The 23,552-nt window shown below is 36.8% G+C and overlaps 1 protein-coding gene across 2 annotated transcripts in view; it reads left to right on the top strand.

The window, feature by feature from the left end:
* Positions 1 to 23,552, top strand: part of LOC123674462 (zinc finger protein 1) — a 524,422-nt gene that overhangs the window by 161,253 nt on the left and 339,617 nt on the right. The window contains exon 1 of one of the 2 annotated variants that reach the window (XM_045609333.1): positions 503 to 659. The exons of the other annotated variant lie outside the window; for it this stretch is intronic. Within the exon in view, the coding sequence (XP_045465289.1) occupies positions 620 to 659 (40 nt within the window). The 5' untranslated portion in view covers positions 503 to 619. Of the gene's footprint in view, positions 1 to 502; positions 660 to 23,552 lie in introns of those variants that run through there. 2 annotated transcript variants of the gene reach the window in all.

Below are 23,552 nucleotides of genomic sequence, written 5' to 3' on the forward strand. Positions count from 1 at the left end.
ATGGAACTCCCAAATTGCAAATAATTGAGCATGACAAATGATTTCTGAACTTGATAATCCTTCTTCTGAATCTTGAGACTTGTGAGTGAATACTGAACCTCCCAAATTTAATTGATTTGTCGATCTTATAATCTGATCAACTATTCAAATGAATCTCTACAATTTTACATGTCCCTTGATAATTGTTTCCGAGACCTAGTACCAAAAAATGGAAAATACTCAGTCTGAACGGGTCTAGATATTGATGGTTTCATAAACAATTCCTCAGCGTTTATAACCGAGATCGAGCACAAAAACCCGAGGTGAAGAATCGAGAATTAACGTTCCACGGCCATAAACTGTGTTATATCTCCTATTAATTAAAGAGATAACATATTGACAATAAATAGGTTAGATCTGTATTCAATAATAATAACACACTTTCATAAATAAGAAGCGGATAACGATTTTACTCGATCGGCTATAACTTTTATCTCTATCTTTTTATTTAGTATCTCGCAAGAACGCGTTCGAGCTACACTATTTCGAAATTTTGTCAGGTTCTTGTGTTGGCAGTGCGTGTTGTGGTGGTTTCTGTTGGTTTTGTGATCTGTGGTGTAAGGTGCAGTTTCTGTGCAAAATGCGTTTCAAACAACCTTTTACCAGGAGGATTGTTACAGGTATATTTGCACTTCAAACCTTAATCTGCATATGTAGGTAGCGGAAATTTGGTTGATTAGGCTTTCTTTCATGGGATCATTTTTTTTTTATGTTCTGGTTCCCACTAAAGGAGATATCCTGTAATGTTCAGAGAACATCGTGAGAACCATTGAAGAGATTTGAAGGAATTACGCATTGAACCTTCTTTCAAGTTAGCTTTAGTGGTTTATTATTATGTTTCTCTTATTAGGTAGTTGGTACTCTTTGGCACAATTTGGCACAACTATTCAATTGAAGAAATATACGAACATTTACTTAATACAGTGAAACTGGTAGGTAATTAGGGAAGATGCCAGACAAAGCTTGATTGTCTCCAGAAGTTATTGTCTCCCATTTCATTCTACTAGGTTAACTGAAGAAAGACCTTGATGTGAACTGATTTTTTTTTGTATATTACATTACATTGCTGCAACTGTGGCACATTGGTATATGCCTCTGGAAGAAGAGTTGTGGATGTTTGATGTCAGCATTTAACTGAATCAATAACTGTCAAATTACACAGCGGTCTTGCTTTGAATATTTGCTCGTGTTCGAGAATTATATATTTCTGAGGTATCGTTCCAAAGGATTTATATTCTGGTTCTGAGTTGGGAGATTCAGAGCGTCCTAGTCTTGGTTTGGTCGGTTTTTCAACTCAGAGGTTTCTCGGTCGTAGATTAAAGGCATTTTCAGAGGTTTCTAGATCTTAGGTTTCTTCTCGACACTGGAATTACAACCACAAATCGGAGTAATCGAGTATCGAATTGCAATTTACGATTTAGAAACCTCTGAAGATGCCAGTCGAAGTTGTAGGTGGAAAGTCAGGTTAGAATCGACTAAACTACCTCAAGAAAGCTCCAACTTGACACTAACAGTGTCCTCTACAACTTTCAACCATAAGCTGTAGGGTAAAAAAATTAACAGTGCTTTTTCAGAAATAACACTGGGCTGGTACCAGAGTCTACACATAATAAAGCCGGTTCTCCCAACTCGTAAACAACCTCCAAGAATCCAAGAGCCTATAAGTGTCTGGATAGAACACATTGAATATTGAACATATTCTCTGTGAGTTTGCATTAAAACCAACAATAACAATATAAATGAGGTTAATAAAACTGAAGTATATAAATAAACTCTTAATGATTGCATTATGAATCATATTAGACAAGCTGAAATGTCGTTAAAAAACAGAAGACATGAACAGTAGATCAGTGATAATTAGGTCTATCAATAACTACGTCATCATTCTTTTCATGAAATATTCAAGAGTATGTTGAAATAACACTAAACACATAATGCTCCTCGCCTTAGTTGAAGGCTCTAGAATCTAGAAGAACATTTTTATGCCCATTCTTTTCTACACCGGTTAACATCTTCTACTGGGAGTTATGCTCCAAGGATCCTTGTTGCATGTTCATTATGTTTTTTTCCTTGCTGAGGTTACCCATACCTATCGACCTGCCTATTATTCTTTTCTTTCATTGTCAATCGAAATGAGAATCTGAAGATGCCATGTGAAACAATATAACTTTGTCTATTGACATTGAAGTTTATAACTATTTTTCAGATAACTTGACTCTTCGTAGCAAACAATTATGATTTTAATTGATTATTTACAAAAATTTGCCCCAGAAATACAGGGTTTTCGTGTACGAGGTTTCATTTTGATATTGAAAAAAAAACTGAATCAGTTACTGAAATCTTACCTGATACCTACTGAGGCATATTATAGTGTTAACGAAGCGATATAGAAATCTGAAACCTGCGTGAAAGGTTCCAGACGATTTTGAAGGTTGAAACGGGTTATCAATAGTCTATAAAATTGTCAAAAACATTCCTAACGAATATTCACATAGTTCCAGTACACACACCGCGATTGGATGATCTTGTTTACGGTCATCGAATCAAACTGGAGGCCACTAGGGAAAAAATAAGGTTCAATAAACATCGCCGTTATCTGGATTGTAATAATTAATAACGTATAATAGGTATTTCTGGCGCCGGAGACGGATTTTATGCTTGTCGCCGTCATATTGAGACACTGGAACCTAATGGAGATTTATGTAGGTGATTTCTGCGTTATTATTCGACGAATTACCGACGCTTATAATGAACAGGCCCCTTAATTAGTCCCGAACCTGATACGATGGACCATGGTCATTGCACAGTTACGGCCACTTGATTAGTTTAATTTGCGGTGGCTTAGGCCTTCTGGTCGTATATTTCGCGACCCTTTTTCATCTCCTGCCCACTTTTGACGCTCATTTTCCGGTGTATATTGAATTAATCTCAATTAGGAAGAGTGAACGCTCAGACTGTAATTGATCGTCAAATTTCGTTCGACGGTTCTTTGATACTTGACCGCTATCAAGAGAATAGACGAATGTTTTTTATGATCACAGTGTCGAGACCGTGAACTAACTTGATTGAAACTTATTTTCTTGAAAATAAGGTCTTATAGCTCTTGAAATTGTTGATGGCACATTGCCAACATTGTGCTTTATTATTTGCTTCTCGTAAAATAACTCTTATCATGAAACGAGGGACTTGAAATATGAAAGAGATTCTGAAACGTCGTAGATTAAAACCCAGATTTTCTTCGTCAAAATCTAGTTCCCACTGAGCATATTGAAACACGTGATTATAAAGGATTTCTCAATGAAGCTTTTATGAATAGCTTTCTGGGCAGGCGTCACTCTTGAAACTATCATCTTTTGACATTTGACAGGTAGAAACTCTAAGCCATTGAATGGAACGATATTCGCTTCAACAACACATTAAAATTCACTACAAAACAGTGAAAATTTTGCAGTCACAGTTCACAGAACTAAAGCACGTTTGGGTCGTCGTAGAGCATATGGCAATAGTGAAACTGTTAGAAATATTTGAGTTGTTGAGAAAAGTTAGTGATCACCAGCAGCCTCTTATCTTCGCTGATTGGGTCCTTGATATGCATCAAAATGATCCTGACTTTCATCGAAATATCATCTTCACCGATTGGCTACATCAATAAATAGAATTGTAGCATTTGGGGCTCGAAAAACTTCAAAAATGATTGTTAAAAAGCTTCTTCATCCTCAATGTGTCACTGTTCAGTACGGTTTTTGGGCTAGTGAAGTGATTGGCACTTACTTTTTCGAAAATGCGTGGCTGGTGCAACTATTGAGATCAATGAATTGCGCTACCAAACTATGATTAATGTATTTATGGCTGGAATTGAAAGACATTGTGATAAGGACAACGTTTTTTTTCCACAAGACAGCTCTTCGTGTCACTCAAGCACTCAATTTTTCAAGGAAAGTTTTCTGGCCGTGTTATTCAGCGAAGAGGTGATAACAATTGGTGATCGACATCTTGGAATTTAACACTTTTAGACTTTATTCTTTGAGGCCACATGTAACATAAGGTCTATGCAAAATTAATTCAAGATGGAATTCGTGAAGCTAACGAGGATATATTAATTTCTCCTAAAATATATATTTTTTATTTGATATCAGAATGAAACCTTTTATTGGAAAACCATTTAAAAGTCAACTAGAGGTTGTCAGCTATATTATAAACAGCAGTAGATAAGTATTTACTTAGTGTGAATAAAGCATAATTGTTGTATAATGCATAGCGTAAGAAAATTAGGTTTAGGAGTTTAGGGGAGAATTCTTCTTCCAATTCCTATCCCGATGTTGGCAGATATTAGCAGATACATGCTAGTTTTACTTTGTTGGCTGGTGCTCGAAGAGCACAGTAATGTTCACCAGGTTCTAGGTTTTTGCAACTATAAAATTCGTCTCCTTCCAATACCCCGCTAATCCATTACTTCACCCTTCAGTATGGTATGGAACAACTGGAATCTGCCTCCATTCCTTTTAATGTGAGGTATTGGAGTTTCCGAATTTTTACACTATTCCCATTTCTGTGGTCTTAAATAGATATTTAGTAGAGCAAAGGTAGAGCTATAAGTTCATGGAAGGAGTACCTAGAATTGAATATTGAGGAGTCAAAGAACTACTTAGTAAATGGTTGAGTAGGAAGTTTCCTTTCACTTTATATTCAGTACTTTGAAAGACAAGTTGACTAGAAATCAAATTACCCAGCAATATTTTCTCTTAGTTTTTCTCTGGATAATAAAGCTAGATTAGAGCTAGCTGGTCACCTTTTCTCAACGGAATTGATTCGATCATTAAATTATTCCATTCCACGCGTTACAATCTATTTTCTAAGTAGCGAAACGAATAAGTTTCCCATTCGAATGCAACAAAGTATTTCTCCCGCGTAAGTAACACATGTTTTCGTCTGCAAACTGAATTACAGTGCGTGAAATTCATTTCAACTGCTACCGAGGTAACTTATTGTCCTGCGACCGTGTTACGCGGAAAATAAATTGTAAACAATCCACCTCTGCAATCAACGTTCGGGCGTCATTTTCGAAATTGAAAGCATCCGCTGTTTTAAATACAGTAGAAAACTGGTAGGTGGTCCATTATGGGAAGGAAATGATCGCTGCATGTCTCACCTATATTTATATTCTCACCTAGACCTGACAGCCGGTGGAGCTGGACCTGTATCCAAATTAAAATTAGACCGGAAGTACACAATGTTTATGCACAAATAATTTACGTTTAGTCTTTCCAGTCGACCTATAAGCTGGCATTCGAAAGGTATATTTAGAAGCCATCAGCTTTTAGTCGCCACCGAAATCATCGACTTTCAATGTAAACAAGAACGGCAATAAAATACATTGTGAGCACAAATTCAGTCCGACCATCGTAATTAGATCAACTCTGGATGGTCTCGGTGCAAGTACACTGAACGGTTTGAGTTAAATTGACCGATATTGAAGAGTAGGTTATTTCCAATAATAGAACTTTTGGATGAAAATTCCCTAGGCTTTGTTTTCGGAGAATTCGACTTTATATTTTAAATGGAAGAACAATGAACATTTCACATCTTTCCGTCTGTCTGATGGAATATTTCAGATCTCAAAAAAAAAAAAAAATAGGGGAAAAATTTGGATATCTGCATTTCTCTGTGTCCAATCAGAATAGGAAGACACTTTATCATAAGATCTCAACGTAACAATATTAGGCAAATTGAAAAGTCCTCGGTCTGCCATAATAAAACACTTTTTTTGGCAGAATTCGATTTTATTATTCAACATAGTTGCCTTCGAGGGCGATACAGCGATTATAGCGATCTTCCAAATTTTCGATACCATTTTTGTAGTACTATTTGTCTTTCGCTTCAAAATAGGTCTCAGTTTCGGCAATCACCTCTTCATTGGCGCCCAATTTTTTTCAAGCGAGCATTCTTTTGAGGTTTGAGAACAGGAAAAAGTCGCTGGGGGCCAGATCTGGCGAATACGGTGGGTACAGAAGCAATTCAAAGCCCAATTCATGCAATTTTGCCATTGTTTTCATTGATTGTGACACGGCGCATTGTCTGGATGAAACAGCATCTTTTTTTTTCAAATGGGGCCGTTTTTTAACGATTTCATCCTTCAAAAGATCTAATAACGCTATATAATAATCACTGTTGGTCTGGCTCTTTTGGATGTAATCAATGAATATTATTCCTTGCACATCCCTGAATACTGATGCCATAACCTTGTCAGCTGACTGTTGTTTTTTTCTCGCTTTGGATTCGGTTCATCGTGTGCAGTCCACTCAGCTTACTGTCGATTTGACTTCGGAGTGAAATGATGGAGCCATGTTTCATCCATTGTCACACATCGAAACATAAATTCAGGTTTATTGCACTTAAACAGCTCCAAACACTGCTCAGAATCATTAAAACGTTGTTGCTTTTGATCGATTGTGAGCTCGCGCGGCACCCATTTTGCACACAGCTTTTTTATGTACAAATATTCGTGAATGATATGATGTACACATTCAGATGATGTCTTCACAATGTCTGCTATTTCGATCAACTTCACTTTAGTGTGATTCAAAATTATTTTGTGAACTTTTTTGATTTTTTCGTCGGTGACAGCCTCTTTTGGACGTCCACTGCGTTCGCCGTCTTCGGTGCTCATTTCACCACGTTTAAACTTAGCATACAAATCAAAGTTTGTTGATTTTCCTGGTACAGACCCCGAAAACTGTTCATCAAGCGAAGATTATGCTTCAACTGTATTTTTTCCCTTCAAAAAATAATATTTTATCAACACACGAAATTTTTTTTTTGCATCTTCTTTCAGATAACAAAAGTAGCTACACTCACAACGCAATATCTCACAAACTAATGGTTGGACTTCTGTTAAATTTTGACACGTATCGTTTGAAGGTTGATACTAACAGAAAACCATATGGATTTAATACTAGCACCGTCATCTGTGCATCAGACTCTTCAATTGGCTTAATATTTAGTTTAGTTGAACCACCATTATTTATACGAAATTTTAATAATTTACAGCGCTTTCATCTTACCATTATCCAAAATAAACAACGAAATTGAAATAGAAATTCTCTACAACAAAAATAGAATTAGATGATATTTTGTTGTGAGAGGTCTTTCAGTTCCATAATTATTTGAATATGAAAATGAAGATTTATTAATGAAAAGTTTTGAATTTCAATTAAGACCCTACAACTATCCACATTCGATTCAAATCATCCGTTGAATTTCGAGTAGAAATACATAGAAACCGTGTTTGTCATATTATTACAGTCACTTTCAATCAATTCCACTAAAAATTATAAATAACCATTTGCTTTGATTGTATTCCCACCTTTTTCTATTGATGCTGGATTCTCAATATAAATCATTCCGTAAGTCTTTTCATTTAGCCGGTTCTATGTATACATTTTTTCGTCAACCAGAGTGTGAACAAAGTCTCATTCACAAGCCAAGAATGTGACATATTAACGTACACCTGTGATACTCAAGTCGTAAAATTTCTACCAGACAGTTTTAATTGAAGAGGTCTCCCTGTTCGGCTAGAAATATCACCGACATTTTTCGAGCTCTTGAATGACCAAAGGTATTCGAGAAACTTCAGAAGAAATCGTTTTTTTTTGCTCTGCCTGAGTTCATTGAAAAATATGTTTGCAGGTTATTTTGGAGTTCGTCGCACTTGTTTTTTGGTCTTGACATTTATGATTGAATTTCGCAAAAATATTGTTTTGTACGAGGGGTTTCATTAAACTTTGATTGACTGCTTCAACTCATTGATTCTGGTTCGAAATCGATGGAAGTGTCGAAAATGAACACAGAAATGATTTGATCGAGAAAATCACCATGATAGTAATAGTAACTTTCTCAACAACTGTCACCATGTAAACTACTCGATAGTTTATCTTGATAGTATGACAGCACTCACGCACTATCACAATAGTACTATCACCGTGAAAAACTACGCCATTACTAAAAATGAATTGATACGTGCTTCAACAACAAATTGAAATTGTTAACACTGATCATGAAAATGGTGGAACTCTGGAAGAAAAGTTTCCTTTCCTGTATTCTTTCTCGAAGATGTGATCACAATTAGCCACCGAGACTCATCATCATCAAGCCAAGTAGCTTGACATTTTAAACAACTACTTGACTTGAAAATCAAGGTCGTGAAAAATCACATACTTGAGCTTGACTTGACTTGATTTTAGATATTTGTTGCTTGACTTGATATCAGGCTACTTGATATTACTTGAGTTTGATATGCACACGTCGCACGACATATATTTCTGCAATCTCGTGCGCGCATAGACAAAATAAGGGGATTCCTCGAGCGGCGAGAGACTGAAGCATTCGCCAGTGTGACTTTATTAGGAGTTTTCTCACATTTCTATGAAATCTATTGGTAGATTTTGGTAGTTTCAGAAATATCTTTCCAAACTTGGCGAAAGATTTTTTATCAACGCCAGCATCTTCAGCTTCTGTTGAAAGACAATTTTCCAGAGCTGCTCTTACAGTTACAAAAACCCGCAATAGGTTAGGCGACAAATCTATAAGATGCCTCAGGTGTCTTAAATCCTTGATGAAAAATCATGAAATCAAACAAAGCCTGGAGGTTTCTTAATATCACGAAACTCAATTTTTGTAATATTTTTTATTTTGCTGTGATTTATAGCGATTGAATTTATGTTTCTATTCAAAAAAGTTGATATTTTCGGTTCTTTCATACAATAAGTTTTATGAAAGTGTTTTTTACAAGGTTTCTTCTCATTTCATCATTTTTTATCGATATGACAGTACACAATGAAACTGCTAAAAATCAAGTAGCTTGATATGATTCAAGTACCTGATGAATAAATATTTGACTTGACTTGAGATTGAAAAACTACTACTTGACTTGAACTTGACTTAAAATCGAGTCAAGCCGTGAATCCCTAACCCAGATCTTGTGATTTCACACCTTTAGACTTTTTTCTTTGTGTTATTTGGGTAAAATTATGCCAAAACTCAAATATCAAATTGAATTCTCCTATTGGAAAACCTTTCATATTTTTATTCTACGTCGAATAACAATACGATATATGACGAACGCGACAAATTTATAAACCAAAATTTGTCATTCGCTAGTTTTTGCCAAATATTTAAATTACGTACCTCTTTGCATACTCCCTTCCAATTATTAAATGTATATTTTCAGTCATGATAAATGAGCGTGGAACCTTGACTTATCCTTCCCATTTATGAAACACAAAACTCAGCATGACAAGATGGACGAACGTCATCACGTGTACAATCCGTGAGTGGTCCATTTGTACCTGTCTGTCTGCCGGCAGCAGGTGTACCTGAGAACACCTGACATCCAACCAATGAACCCATGAAAATGCCCTTGACACCTCTTTCAATCAACCTGTCTGCCTTCAAAATGGTTGACTTGACGCGGTCCTGAAATATACCTGTTATTTTCTATTATTGAGCTCCTTGTCTGCGCTAATGGCGACCATTTCTCTCATTGAAACACGGTTTTTTTTCTGAGGCGACACGGTTATAATGGATGATTGTTGTCGCAGAAAATTTGAGGAGGAATTCGTTTGGAACGATAACGGCAAGAGAAATACGAAATTTTTACTACGTTGTCCCGAATTTTTAATTATCTTCGCTGATAATTGATGGCAGGAAATATTTTTGTGTTTGGAGATTCTGGTTGATTATTTTTTAATGGAGCTTCCTCGAAAATAGATATTTCGGTATATATTTTCTACGAACATCGAGAAATGTGGACTTCATTAACGCCAGTTCATAATGAAGATTGGATTGTGAAAGTTTCTGAATACAATAACTCCATCAAGGTAGGATCAGGTAGAAAAGGCCATCATGGCTTGGCAGATAATTAGTGAGAATGGTATGGTGTATGAAATTGGGACACAATTATAAAACCTGAAATTCATACCTGACTTTATCACCCTTTTTTATATATGGTCATTATTATAACACCCTGATCAATTGTTTAGATGAGTACCCAAGAGAGGACCTCTATATGTTTTCCAATAAGAGGTTTAATTTTGAATACCTCAATATCTGGAAGCTGTCACTTTTGGAGCTATCGTTCTTTGACGTTTGACAGGTGAAATTACATCATAAATAAAAATTTAACCATAGAGAAGCTTCAATAACACAATGAAATTGTTAAAATTCACTACAAATATGGACATGTTATGCTGTCACAGTTTGCAAAACTAAAGCATGTTTAGATCATCGTGAAGTATCTTCTCGAAAAAATTTGAGCTGTTGGGACAAGTTAGTAATATGAAGACATCTTGGGAATTAGGCGTTCCAGAAACGACAATAAACCGTATTTTGCATGAAGACTCATGGTCTTAAGGCTCTTAAAGTTCAGCTAAAACAAGAACTCAAGTAGATCGATCACCAGCAACGTCGTATCTTCACTGATTGTGTCATTGAAATGAATCAGATTTTCATCGAAAAATCATTTTCATCGATGAGGCCCATTTTTACATCAAAGGCTACGTTAATACGAAATTTCTGGTTCGAAAAATCCAAGAATGATTGTTGAATTCTCAACGTGTCACTTTTTGGTCTAGTTTTTTTATAACAGTAGGATAGTTTGAGTTGGTTGAATTAGAACAAAAAAAAAAGCATACAGTTCTTAATTTCGTACTACCTCTTCCTTTATTGAAATTTTTGATGTGACAAAAATTTGTCATTTGTGGAATAGAAAGCCAGATATTAAAATTAACTGGTGCCCTTAAATTCTCCAAACTTCACCGTGCTTAAGAGGTTTATCTCTCTCTCTGAGTGAGCTAGCTGGTCACCCTTTCGTCTCATTTAGTCAAATTATAATTTTTTTCGTCTTACAAATTCCCACTTCACTCACTAAAATGCACTCCACTTAATGCCCAAAATCCAAACAGCCTGGAAGAACTTGGGATACAAAGAAGAATATAAACACAACAGCATTACCCCACCTCTCTCCCCTCACCACAACCCGGTAGTCTAAAAACAAGAAATTCCACCTCGAATATACACGCAGAAAAAAGCAATACAATCAAAGATAATTGGCAAAGTTGATTCGGCCGCAGATTGAATGAAATCAGCGTATAACAAAGGAGGAAGATACAAATTCAATTTGTACAGAAACAAGGTAGAATAAAAACCGTCGAACAAATAAACAAAAACCTACTCAACTTCAAAGCTGCACCGCTTTGATTTACCTTTTTGATTACCGACGCCGCGAATACTCCGACGTTGGAGGGATTTGGAACGAGAGGGGGGGGGGGAAGAGCAGGATTTGGTGGAGTGTGCCTCGGCACTCCAGAGGACTCAATCAGAATCGAGGGGGCCCTGGCTGCGCTGCCGCTTCCGTAAGCTACATTTATGACGGCATAAAATTAATGCAAATCTCCAGATACACCTTGTTTGTCTGGGTAAGAAATAAGTTATAAAACGACGTCAGAACGTTTACCTTCCAAGTTAAACAACGTGCTCTCCAAGTCCCGACATCCGGCAGCAGGAATCATCCCCCTAATATGCAAAGTGAAAGAACTACTGAAGGTTAATACAACAAAGACTCGCTAATCGGATTCCGGGGTAAAGTAATTAAAATATTCTTGGTCTTGGGATTCGTGTAGGTAAATTTATTAAATTTGCATCGGAGACTGCGATGAATTCTGAAATCGGGTGGTTCTTGGCTGAGACAGTGTTACTACACTTCATGAAAGCTATATATAGTATATCCGAAGTCACTTTGAGCAAGAAAAAATATTTCGATTACACAAGGGTTGTCCAAGTTCCGATAAATTCATTTCAGCGAATTTATTGCCTAACAGTACATTACAATTAATCATTTAGCGGATCGTCTCTCCATAATGTTTCGATATGGTTGTTTCTATTGGCTAAAAACATTCCGTTTGGGTACCGATTTGGTTACTTTCATTGGGAGCAACTACGTACATAACTTCTCAATTATGATTCGCAATGGGGTCCCTTGGGAGTTATTTGAAATGAGCGTTTTTACTCGGTTTTACTTTGTTGTATGAATTTTTTCAGTTAGATGTTGTATATTCGAAGTCATTTGAAGTATGACAGCATATTTCTAATATACTAGCAATTTCCAAGTTCCCAGAAATTTATTAGGGAGGGAATTTATTGTCTTACCAATTATTTTCAATGAATTCCAGTAAGTACGCTAGTTGATTTAATTGTCATTCAAAAAGTATGCGTCGATTTGGTCACTTTCATTGCTCGAAAGAGTATACTGCCGCATGGCAATTTGGTCGCTTTTATTGGTGAGAGTTGTGCTTATCTTCCACATCTCATGAATAAGATCCATTTGAAAAAATTCAACACCGACGAAGGAATCTACAGTCATCGAGAAGATGGGAAAGGTTTTTAATGATTTCGACAATGGCTTTTGGTAACTTCCTTGTGTAGTTGATAATGCTACTTGCTTTTTATTCGAGAATATAGAATAATCAAATTATAACACAGTGTGAATGAATGACATATTACAAAATCTATTTATGTCTCGGATTGTCTGAAAGAATGGACATCAGAGTTCAATACAATCGCGTAAAAATTATTTTCAACGCTAGGGTTTAAAAAGCTTGCGTTGATGGTTACGCCATGAGATCTAACTAACATCTCGGCAAATGTTTTTTTTTTCGAAGATGGCAATTTCTATTCTGCTTAAGACCAAGTACTTCTTCTTCTATCACATATGCAGACTCGTATAAGCCCACCCATACCGGTCACCAGATTAGCAATAATCTCCTGAGGGTTATCAGGCCATTCCTCCTGAGTAGCTTCAACGAGATATTGTAAACTTCTGGTTGAAGTTATCATAGTGCCACTGACCTGCCAAGTATCTCCCGACAAGTTCTATGCGATTCATATCTGGAGACAGAGTGGGCCAGTCCAAACGGTTGATGCCTTCAGTTTCACTGCAGTCATTTACAGCTCAGGTGCGATAAAGTCATGCATTATCGTCCATAAAACGATTGGTTTACCAATAGCAACTCGCCACAATCTCACGTGAGGATGTAGAATCTTCCTGAGTTATCGGTCTCCAGTCATGGTTTCCTGAATATGGATAAGTACTTCCCGAGCACTTCCTCCAGCAAAGGGAGCTTTTTGGCTCTCTTCAAGAATTCGATGGCTACCAAAAAGATTCTTGTATCATTGGAAAGAAATCAATTCCAAAATTCCTCGTCCTCTTGGTCCCAATGTAGAATCTCAATTTTGTGTCCTGTGTGGTAGTTCGGGTATCCTCAATGGTCATTTCCATTTGGACTGTTGGTAATGTTATCGTTGGGTTTCTCCGGAGAGTTAAGTGAATATATAAAGGAGTTGTCGTTGATAAGTTACTCGCCTATTTTTGTTTTGTTTTTATTCTAGTATTGCTACAATCAGAAGATGTATACCGACAACATAGCAAAGGGTTCACTACACAAACTTCATAGATTGCCTGGTTTGTGTGCATTTTGAAGATGGATACAAATGGCATATCAGTTACGTCATGGATGACGTCATTCCATTGTTTAAATAGATATACTATACCTCATCTTATCCCATCGCTAAAAAAAAATCATACATTTGCGCTAATAGCTAGACAGGAAAATTCACATTCATAAAATGATTTTCCGGCTTGAGTTTCCCCTCCCGTTCATTGAATTACCGTCTACCCTACCTGACGAGGCCGGGTACGGGACTCGAATAAAACTAAAATTCAAATTTCCCAGCCACCGGAGCAGCAGCCAGCGACTCTTTCCAACTGGAAACGAACTCTAAACTAAAGTCGGCAATAAACATGACAAGCAATTAAGATGTAGATTGGGCCGACTGCACAGTCGTATTTACAATGATGTAGGTGTGTGCTGTGTTTGTTTTGTATACTTGTGTTCGGAATAAACCTGGAAAATGCTTTAGACTTTATGTTAATTTATTCTCGTCATCGTGTTTGCCTCAGGGGTGTGCTACCGGAGTTAGACACTCTTTCTACTTGTGTCTTCTGGAGGTATTTATCAGTTTTAAGATCATTTTGGCTGAGCGGGTATTTGTGCATGAATTTTATTTGCTCGTTAGATTATTGCACATCTCGAATTGGCTATATTTGGCAATATAAAATTATTGTTGTATTCATTAACTTCCTCAGAGATTGCACTATTAACAAAAATAAAGTTTCTTTCTTACATTTTTATACCGACATATCAAAGGTACTCTTTTAGAAATTTTATAGTGTTTAAAATTATAAGTGTAAAGATGAAATAATGTGATAGATTACGGTTCAAAAACATATCAGCCACCAACAGGATGGCGCTACTTGTCTTGGACGTCTATAAACTATTTCTCATTCCAATATGATACAACGAATAATAATAAAATAATACATAGGCGTACAACTTTGCTTACGCCGTTTTTTTCGGAAATTCGAGACTTTATTATGGAAAACTTATTATTATTGTACATATTTTATGATTCAAAGTATTGTCTATCGCTGGCCACTACTTTCTACCATCTTGCGGTGGTCCAGCATTGTCATGCTGTAAAATCACTTTATCATGTCTCCTGTTGTATTGCGACCATTTGTTTTTCAATACTCGGCTCAAACGCATTAATTGCGTTCGATAACGATCACCTGTGATTATTTCAGACGGTTTTAACAACTCATAATACACTACGCCGAGCTGGTCCCAACAAATACTGAGCATGACCTTGGAATCGTGAATATTCGCTTTGGCCGTCAACGTCAAAGCAAGGACGGGATATCCCCATGATTTTCTGCGCTTTGGATTATCGTAATGAACCCATTTTTCGTCTCCAATCTCAATGCGACGCAGAAATCCCTTCCGTATTTGCCTTGTAAGCAGGTGTTCACAAGCAAACAAACGCAGTTCAACATCTTTCGACTTCAACTCGTAAGGCACCCAATTTCCTTGTTTCTGAATCATTCCCACGACTTTAGAGCGTTTTGAAATGGCTTCATTCCTAATGATCCTGCCAATTTTTGTTGCGTTTCATATGAATATTCATCAAGTAATGCCTCCAATTCTGCATCTTCGAAAATCCTCTCTCCTCCACCATGCCATGCTGATCTCTGATGTCAAAATCTCCGTTCTTGAAGCGTTGAAACCACATTCGTCACGTTCTTTCACTAATAGCGGTCTCACCATAGGTATTTGAGAGCATTCGATGAGCCTCAGCCGCAGATTCTTTCATATTGAAGCAGGAAATCAAAACCTTCCGCAGAGAATTTGGCTCGTAAGCTGATATGTTAAATCGAGAATAACTTTATGATGCAGACACAAATATATCGACTTATATTTCGATGGCGTTATGTTTAGAAATACCTAAGCTCATTGTATGACATCTACGATCTATTTATTTTGACTACCACTCACCGCTACAGCCATTTATTACAAAACGGCCCAAGCAAAGTTGTACACCTAATACATTGAGAGATTAATAATAAATTGAAAAAAGATTATAGCATAATAAGTGATAGGAATTGAATATTCCCTAAAAATGAACGCGGAAACGGAACCCTCTCCGGCCAGACCAGAAGAAGTTGAAAGTCAGCAAACTCTGAAGATAGCGATAACCTAATCACCTTTGAGTGGTTTTCGTTGAGAGAAAGGAAGAAGTAATTAAAAGTGTAGGGGTCGCCAAAGTCTACAATCCAAAGATTAATTCATTATCTCCATGAATGATAAGAATCTCAGTTTATACATACCGACTTTTAATTGCTAATTAGCAGTTCGAAACTTCTAGTGTTGCGTTAACCGATTATCTGATCTGAAGGGTTTTAAATTAATTAGGGGAGTACTCAGAAAGAATTTTTGGGGTTGGGTATCGGAACGTCCAATGAAATTAAGGAAATCGGGCTTTGTGGCTTGGAATTTTTTGAATCGAATTTTTAACAATTCAACTGGTGATTGAAATATATCACATATTAGTAGTTCTCCCTCTAAAAGTTTCATCAGCCCATAATACTCCTGATTGATTAGTAACATTGTGCTGATATCTGTTCGTGTAATCCAGACAAATTTTGGAGATTTTCAACACTTCAAAACCTTTAGCATTAAACGATTTTCCTCTATTTCCAAGATTACTTAATTTCGATGAATGTTGCACTTATGGCTCTAATAGATCATTCATGACAATTATATGCATCCAAAAAGTAACATTGCAATTTTTTCTTGAAAGACTCCAAACGGTTCTACCAGGCTTTTAACATACCCTCACGGAACATTGGCGTCTTGCTCAGGTTTGTCATTGATTGTATCATCTGAAGGTATAAAGGGTGTTTTTTTAGAGCTATAGAACTTTAAATTGCAATGAAACAACGATGGATTATTCGATTGACATGAATTTTATTTATCTGTAAGATAATCTTGTGGCATAACATTTTAACTACGATTTCTGGCATATGACCGCCACAGCTGGCTCGGATGTAGTCCAATCTGGACATCCAATTTTCGATGAATTTTTCCAACATTTGTGGCCGTATATCGGCAATAACACGGCGAATGTTGTCTTCTAAATGGTCAAGGGTTTGTGGCTTATCCGCATAGACCAATGACTTTACACAGCCCCACAGAAAGTAGTCAAGTGGTGTTAAATCACAAGATCTTGGAGGCCAATCCACAGGTCCAAAACGTGAAATTAGGCGGTCACCAAACGTGTCTTTCAATAAATCGATTGTGGCACAAGCTGTGTGACATGTTGCGCCGTCTTGTTGGAACCACAGCTCCTGGACATCATGGTTATTCAATTCAGGAATGAATAAGTTAGTAATCATGGCTCTATACAGATCACCATTGACTGTAACGTTCTGGCCACCATCGTTTTTGCAGAAGTACGGACCAATGATTCCACCAGCCCATAAAGCGCACCAAACAGTCAGTTTTTCTAGATGTAACGATGTTTCGACATACACTCGAGGATTAGCTTCACTCCAAATGCGGCAGTTTTGTTTGTTGACGTAGCCATTCAACCAGAAGTGCGCTTCATCGCTAAACAAAATAGAATGGACGTAGTGCGCGATACGTATTCCGCACAGAACCATTATTTTCGAAATAAAATTGCACTATTTGCAAGCGTTGTTCAGGAGTGAGTCTATTCATGATGAATTGCCAAACCAAACTGAGAATAAATCACTTGACAGCTGTTAAATCGGTCGCCATCTTGAACAGTAATGCCATCTCAAAGTTATATACCTCGAGAATAACACCCGTTATGACGAAAGTCCAACATTCACACAACACACTTTCTGCCTCCGAGTCAATCCAAACTTGATGCCTACAACTTCTTCTGATGATTGCGGTATGGAATGTCAAAATAGCGAAATACCCACATGGAAAGGCAAAGCCCTAAATGCCCCTTACTTGGAGGAGAATTGTGTAAGAATGAAGGTGTTACCTCATTAAACCCCTACCTTCTGGAACTGGAAGGTGAAATGAGGAAAGTTCAATAAACCTTGAGGCAAAGGTGCAAGACAACCTCTGGACTGTAATCGAGTGTTTCTATTTGTCGTTTAGTTTATAATTCTGGATGTCAAAGATTCATCATTCCATTATCTCAACAAATTTCCTCGAAGATAACCGTGACACGAAAAGTAATAACTACACGTGCATATCTCAATGCTAATCGTCTGGTCCAATGTACACGTTTCGATACGACTGAACGTCAGTGTAGGTGTGATGGATTGTTTTGGCAGCTCTGGAGGATATGACGCATTTCAAGATTCCGGTAAATCCGGGTCACGCGGCATCATTTGTCCGTCTGACCAATGGGAGACGAATCAGTCTCACTAAATGTACCATCATTTTGCAATTTCTTAAATTTCCACGGGAGCTCACCCGATGTGAGAGTATTAGTCACGTGCGTCTTCCAAGAAAAGCGTGATATTGTGCACATCCATCTTGCCTTGTTTATATTTAATTCGGATTTACATTACGTACAGTCACAAAATATGTCGTCCAGGTAATGCCAAGGCGGACTTGATGAACGAGGCTATTTATGCATAGAGATAAATATCTGGTTTTAATTAATTTACCTTTCCTAGAACGCCTTCCCTCGCATATTATTCGGGAAATTTGTAGACGTACATATTGCAATCTCTGCAGCCAGAAGGACCGTATAGTGACGGTAATTTATAAGTGGTCCGAAAATAGTTTTTAACATGAAATATCTGCAGAATATTTGAATTGCAACCGAGGCGGGCATGTTGATAATTTAGGTGATATAATTTATCTGCACGTTGGTAATGGAACATATTTATTAGTATACAATAATCACTTTTCTGAGATATGTGTCTCATTATTGTAACCAAAAATAACGTTACGAATGTTGTTTCCGATAAAATCCGAGGAAAATTTCTTATCAAGTTGAGGAATTAGCATCTAGGTTATGTTATGAGTAATTATATTCGAAAACAACACAAGAGCTATGCAGTTTACATGGTATTCCAAAAAATAATACATGGTTTTCCAATAAGAGGTTTCCCCAGGTTCGTCGATTTCTCGACATGATTAATGTTTTTTTTTTATGGCCGGAATTGGAATTTGTTAATATGAACGACGTTTATTTCCAACAAGACGTCGCTATTCGCCACACAAGCAACGAAACAATCGAAATTTGACAAGAAAAGATTCCTGGCGGAGTTATTTTTCGAAGGGATGATCACAATTGGCCACTGAGTTCTTGTGATTCATCACCTTTAGATTTTTTCTTTTTTGGGTCAACGTGCAAAGGAGATCTATGCCAATTTGAAGATTTGCGTGAAATTACAAGCCGATCACATCATCAGAATTATAGAAAATTGGATGAGAATGTTGGAAAACAAATACCCAATATATCCGTGATAAGAAGAGAACCATTATCATCAGAATTATAGAAAATTGGATGAGAATGTTGGAAAACAAATACCCAATATATCCGTGATAAGAAGAGAAACCATTCGGTTTGAGATTTTGCGAAGATATATGGAATAGCAATGTTAAAAATCGTGCAAAATATCATGTTGATAGCGTCGTCAGAGCCATAGAAAATTTATGCTGTACACCAGAAAAAACCTAACATTTCAGTGACAATAGATCTGACTCGGTTGAAATTAACAAAGTGAATATGAATATAAATTGTGAGAAACTCTATGAAACCTTTGATTAGGATCTTATCCTTAATCTTCGGTTCACTTCATATCCATTGTTCTGTTCATTCCAGGTGTAATTCCTCATAATTAAAAAAAAGTAAAAATATGGGTATTAAACGTCCTATTTTCTGTATGAAAAAAAACATATTCGGCAGAAGGCCGTATAGAAATTTCATCGATTGAATCTTCCATTTTCATAGAATTCTGTTAAAAACTCGGAAAAACCAGATTGCATGGCTGCGTTCCAACTCCGATCGTCCACCTTCACATCAAAAATTATAATAAATTGAAGTCAATGTCTGAGGTCGAGACGGTGCGACGGCCTCACCTGTTTTAATACTCCTACTCAAGACAAATTCCACATTGTTAAATGAATCAATAATAATTTGCCAGTTGCTGCGGTCAATCTAGAGTGTATAAAGGTGTGGATATAATGGAGATCCCAAAAATAGAGTAGACTATTATGTTCACTACTTTTGAAGGTGGCGTGAAATGGAAATTGCTACAAATAGAAATTTCTAGCGTTCGGATGTAATGAGCGATGCTACAATTGAAAAGTTATGACAAAAAAAATTCATAGTTCGTCAGTTCCTCGGTTACTCCAAGTTGTGACAGCTGAGTATCATTCGGACTTTCAATCTAAACATATTAGTTCTACGTATTTTCAAGAGGTTCAGCTATCACCAGGATTGAATGTTTCTATGCTTTGTGCTAAACACCTGATTGCTCTGTGTCTATTCAATGACCATGGAATTTCTTTCTGCATATTCTTTTCGTTTTATTCAATTTAAACTCTTGCAATTAGTATATTACATATGCTTACTATCATATAATTCGTTTAATAAATTCAGAATTCGGGTATCTATTTTTTATAACCGTTATATTCGATTGAACTAGATATTGGTATATGAAATACTCTGAGTTGCAGTGGTTTCATAATCCTCAACACACTTGTCTATATACCTGTTGTCTGAAACTTAGTTTATATACTTTCAGTTGGTTACATCCTTGTCGTGATGGCTTTAAAGGCTGGTTATGTAGACAAGGGTCAAGTCACTTCAACCTAAATCACTTGGGCTTTGGTGGAACACAAATATTAACCTCGTTGGGAAGACCATTGCAGCAAGTAGGCAATCCTTATATTTTAAGCATATAGAAGATTGTTCAACGAAACAAATGACTTTAAAACAATCAAACTCTCCTTAATAATAGAAAGGAATAATTGAAATAAAAGAACCTTACACTATAAGGCTTTGCTTCTTTATCTCCTTCTCTCCGAACACGTATTTATACAGTCTTGGACAAAGGTATCTTCCAAGCATTTCCAAGCCTCCTCATATTGTGCCTTGATCACGGATTCCTTTCCAGCAACCTTCTTTATTGTTAACCTATCGTTTCTTTGGACGCCTTATGCTTCTTTTGATCTCCATACGGTTGTTCTATAAGCCCATCTGTTTAAAGACATTCTAACTACATGACCAGCCTTCTTCCACTTCATTTCAGTTACTTTCTGAATTACGTATTCAACCTTGATATGCTTCCTTATATGAATGTTTTTAATTTTGTCTCGTAAGGAGATACCCAGCCTTCGGCGTTCCATGATTATTTGTGCTTTGGTCAATATCTTTGGTCAGAATTATAATTTCCAGAGCATGCACAGGTAGAAAATTCATGTGCTATAAAGGATTTTTTTTTCAAATTTATTGGAATATTATGATTTATAAGATGGAGATGAAGATGAAGATATTATAATGAGAAAACTGAAATTGGTCAAGAAGACCATAATACATCAATATAAAGAATGCAAGAACGACCATTGGACATATGAAGAGACTCAAGGTAGATCTTCCAGGTGCAAAGTGTAGAGGCTCAAACCAACCAAGACAACCGGAGTAGATATAAACAAAATACAATATTTGCCATCTTGCTTCTACCGCGGAACCGTTAAAAACGTCTTTACGACCTTGGTTAAAAATAAAAACTTCTTTGTGCGGCATTAACATCATTCTTCTTTGTACCGTACCACCGAAAATAGCTCTTTTCGGTGCTATAACCCCCCCAAACTCGCCGTTTTATGCCTTGTAAACCGACAATAGTGCGCTCGAACACGAAACGTCGCGCCGTCACCTGGACGCTAAGGTATTTTCAGATGTGTCGTGAGTCAGCCACGCAGGAGGAAACATTAAAAAGGTGGAATATAAAATCAAAGGTGTGCACGGTCTTATTTATACCCGGCCTAAAATAGGCCTTCGGGGATTTTCTTTGTGGTAATTCGAGACGACAGAGCGATATAATGGGGAGTTCTCTTCAGTTTAGGTTATTACTGCTAATTTAAACTTAATTATTAGTTCAAATTACCTGGTTGAATCGCTTCATTACGCCTTTGCAAAGGGACAAAAGTGCCTTGTACTGGGTTATCCGTATCTTGGTCTGGATTTCACATCCCTGTTTCGATGACATATGTCAAACAGGTTTGTCATCCGAAACGTCATATGTTAAGTTGAAGGTTAGCCTTTTAACAATATAGATCGTTTATCCGCTTGAATACTGAACGTGTGAAAACTAATTATGTTTCGTACATTACGGGCAGGTTATGGTCGCCATAACCATCCATCTGAGCGTACAATTTGTATGATAGTGGAAAACTTCGAAGATACTAGATCTCTTCTTGATGTATTAAGGCCCAGTTGTACCGAAAATATTAGTTCTCTTGGTGAAAGTGTTGTATTACGCGCGCATAATATTTGGGCCTCTCTTACGGCACGCAGCAGCGGATTTCGCTTCTGGATTTGTATATCAATCCTTATAACTTGCAGTTGAAACAAGAACTAAAGCCAGCTCACCATGGAATACGTAAAACCATGCCGATTGGGTGCTTGAACAAAAACATTTGGATGACGATTTTTCGCATATAATTTTCTTCATCGGCGAAGTACATTTGTGACTTTAAGGCTATGTAAACAAGCAAAGTTATCGCATATGGGGCAGTGAAAATCCTTATGTAACTGGGAAGATACCATTACATAAAAAAGAAAAGGCACTGTATAGTATCCAATTTGTTCTGGTGGAGTGGTTGTCCCGTACTTCCCTAAAATTGAAGAAGATGTCACTCGAACTGTCAATTATCATCGGCTTGGGTCCCTTTTCTCTTCTCTACCTTAAGGTGGCGCTGTACAAGGAATTCACCTATCAAAGGCACCGTTTTTAAATTTCGATTTATTCTGTCAAAAGAAGTTTCTTGTTGATTTAACCTCAAAACGATATTGACAGAAGACTCGACGTGAGCGCCGCCATTTAAAATGATACGGAGATCAAGTGAAACGAGACCAATACCATCAAAATCCAATAAAGCTGGACCCTTCGAAAATCGCCACTTAAATCTCAAGGTTTTTCAAGAGTAAGTGAGTAGTGTTTTGAACATCTTACTCCAACTCTAACCTAACGAAATTATAGCTTTCTCTGCCTAATCGAAGTAACATATTTGATATCCTTTTCTAACCATGTGATATGTTGCCATATTGTACAATAAAAACTAAACGTTTTAAAATTTCAATCCTAATATTATTTTTCGTTTGTAGGTAATTAATTTTTTTTTTTTTTTAATAAAGGGTTGAAATGATATGTTTGAAAAGTGACGTTTTAAGGATATTCCATAGAATTAATAGTTAATTTTCGTTCGAAGCAGATTTCTTTATTTAGTGAGAGATGCTGGCAGGTGTGTGGCTTCTGGTCTGGTTTCTTGTCGGCCGAATATCAGGAGAATCTTCGTCTGGCAGACCGTGCGACATGGGGATTTCGAGGTTGTCCGCTTTGATTTTTGTCGGATATAGTCGGAGATGATGAATGGTCGCGGTAAACGAAGCTTCCACCTATAAATCACCGTGCCTAGGAAATTTTTATCTCGTCCAGTTCCAAATATCTTTGAGCAAATTAATTGAGACAAATATGTGTGGAGGAAATGTTGCAACGTTTCGTTGGGGATTCGTGATTTGGCTATGAGAATTAACGCTGAAGTACTGGGTGGTTCAAATTTGAATGATGGGACCTCCGGAACTTTCGAAATATGAAAGAAATTCGGAATTTTCTATTTTTATCAAACTTTTTTATCTATCACTGTGCAAAAGAATTCTGCATTGAATTTGATGATTGAGCTGAACAAATCGCAATAATATTTATTGCGCCAATATTCCTAAATTACTAAAACAGTTGGGTGGATAGAAATAATCAAGAAGTTGATAAGATTTTCTTCGTGTAGTATGTTATTACTTTTCTATTCGATGTCCCTGGAGATTTCTAGCTGTTATCTTTTTTTCTTCAT

Source organism: Harmonia axyridis, chromosome 3 (assembly GCF_914767665.1).
Source record: "Harmonia axyridis chromosome 3, icHarAxyr1.1, whole genome shotgun sequence".
Lineage (NCBI taxonomy): Eukaryota > Metazoa > Arthropoda > Insecta > Coleoptera > Coccinellidae > Harmonia > Harmonia axyridis.